The sequence below is a fragment of the Pteropus vampyrus genome, unplaced genomic scaffold (genome assembly GCF_000151845.1).
Source record: "Pteropus vampyrus isolate Shadow unplaced genomic scaffold, Pvam_2.0 Scaffold248, whole genome shotgun sequence".
In the NCBI taxonomy this organism is placed as follows: domain Eukaryota; kingdom Metazoa; phylum Chordata; class Mammalia; order Chiroptera; family Pteropodidae; genus Pteropus; species Pteropus vampyrus.
This window is the reverse complement of record NW_011889029.1, coordinates 1,337,109-1,339,110: the sequence shown is the minus strand read 5'-3', so window position 1 is coordinate 1,339,110 and position 2,002 is coordinate 1,337,109. Positions and strand designations below refer to the sequence as shown.

The 2,002-nt window shown below is 41.8% G+C and overlaps 1 protein-coding gene and 1 pseudogene across 1 annotated transcript in view; both read right to left on the bottom strand.

Annotated features, from left to right (window-relative positions):
- LOC105301699 (complement factor H) overlaps window positions 1–958 on the bottom strand; it is a 16,395-nt gene extending 15,437 nt beyond the window's left edge. Inside the window, exon 1 of the mRNA XM_023520108.1 lies at window positions 928–958. Coding sequence (XP_023375876.1) covers window positions 928–958 — 31 coding nt within the window. The remainder of the gene's footprint in view (window positions 1–927) is intronic.
- Window positions 91–210, bottom strand: LOC111729131 (annotated as a pseudogene).
- Window positions 959–2,002: the final 1,044 nt, after the last annotated feature.

The following is a 2,002-nucleotide window of genomic DNA, read 5'->3' as shown; positions in this document are numbered from 1 at the left end:
TTATTTTATTTTAGGTGAGGCAACCCTTGGTTGACCTCACAGATTGCAAGGACCTTGTCAGCTCGCAATCCCTTATTTTTAATTTTTTTACGCCTACGGCACCTGGTCTTCCTAGGTGGTCTCCCATCCAAGTACTAACCAGGCCCGACCCTGCTTAGCTTCCGAGACCGGACGGGATCCGGCTCGTTCGGGGTGGCGTGGGCCTTAGACTGTAGTGCACTTTAGTTAAGTGAGCGCAGGAGAGTCCGGCAGGCGACCGTCACAGGCCAGGCAGATGTGGGGTGACGGGGAGGAGGCGCCGCTGGGGAGAGGGAAGGTGGCAAAGGTGTGGAACAATCAGGGCTCGAGCAAATAAAAATGGATCGATTGAGACTTCGGCTCCAGCCACCGCAACCAAAGGCCAGAGCGAAGCATCTTCGCTAACCGGGGCTTCCACTTCCGATTGGGAACTTACTTCTAGCTAAGAATAATTTTTGGCAATACTTGAACGATTCAGTTCAGTTCTAGAGTTAGCATCTTATGCAGGCGACAGAGTACCATATGCATCTCCAGGAAATGCCTAAACTTAAAATACCGAGGCTGGCTTTGTCGCCGTCTCCACCCCTCCCCACAGCACTCCCTGTGACGCTTCCTCCGTCCGTCGCTCAGTCCCACCTGGAAATTCCTCAGCTTCCAGCATGGCTGAGACTGGTTCCAACCCTCCTCGTCATCCACTCCGACCTTTCCCCCCACTAAAACTATTGCAGGAAAGCGATCAAGGCATAATAATTCGCAGTAAACGAATTTCGTTTCGGGACTATTTTGCAAATGAGGAATAAAACATCCACTGAAAATGCATGTGACTTTTCCTCTACTAGCTTGTGGATTCATTATGTGTGCATTTGTGAAAACCTAAGAGCTGCTTTAGAAATTAAAGTTGTACTTTACCTGTCAGGAAGCAGGCAGACTGCAGAGCCATTCTCACTATAATATGTATAGTGCTCAATCCACCAGCAGAAACTAATATCACATAGAAAACCCAAGTGACATGAGTCCCCCTGGAATTGGCTACATAAGCAAAGAGTTTAGACCCCTTTTATTTAATTTTTATCGCGTACTTCGTAGCACCCAATTTTAATAACATTTCAGATTCCACTTCGTATTCACTTAAAAGGGTCAGTGAGGCTTGGCATAATTCTTGAATTTTAAACATGAGCTACAAATAAAACGAATCTTCTTACACGACAAATGATGTGTACATAAAACCTTAGCAAATAATATGTAAATAGTGAGCCACTAAACGTATTCCTATTAAAGAAAAGACGAAAACCCTTATGCAAAGAAGTCGTTGTTCGCTAGGATTTCGTGATATTGATATTGTTCTGGAATCTTTGCCCATAAATAATATTTCGCTTTTATACACTAATTGTAACATTCACATGAGCGGGGAGATAGCTGTAGACTCAGCTTCAGAAGTGGCTGGATGTGAGGTTTACAAGCCAAAACTCGAGCACTAGTGTATTAGTCTGCATAACTAACAAAAGGCTCTATCTTTCAAAAAGTATTAATACTTTTGAATAAATGCAAATAAACTACTAAAGAACATAACTGGAAAAAGATCTCCGCCTTTATTTTCCGAATTGAAAAATCCTCAGAGGCAGAGGTTTGGTGTTATTTACTAATATTTCTCAATGCTTAGAGGCTGAGTAAGCATTTCAATCAAAATTTGTTGACTTAGCGAAAAGTTTTGAGAATATGGATGATATGTAATTCATCTGGTTTAAAAATGTCAACCATCACATAATTATCTATCGTGAACCGGGAAAGTAGATTTCCTCCACGAATTTATTAATAGACCTGATATACAACCACAGGGTAAAAAACCCTATTGAACAACTTAGGTGTTACAAAGATTGAGCATTCTTTTCTTTTTCAATTTATATAATACTTTTATTCTAATAAGAAAGCAATGCTGGTCTACAAGACTCTTAGGGCCATGGCAATATCGATTCTAAATGGGAGA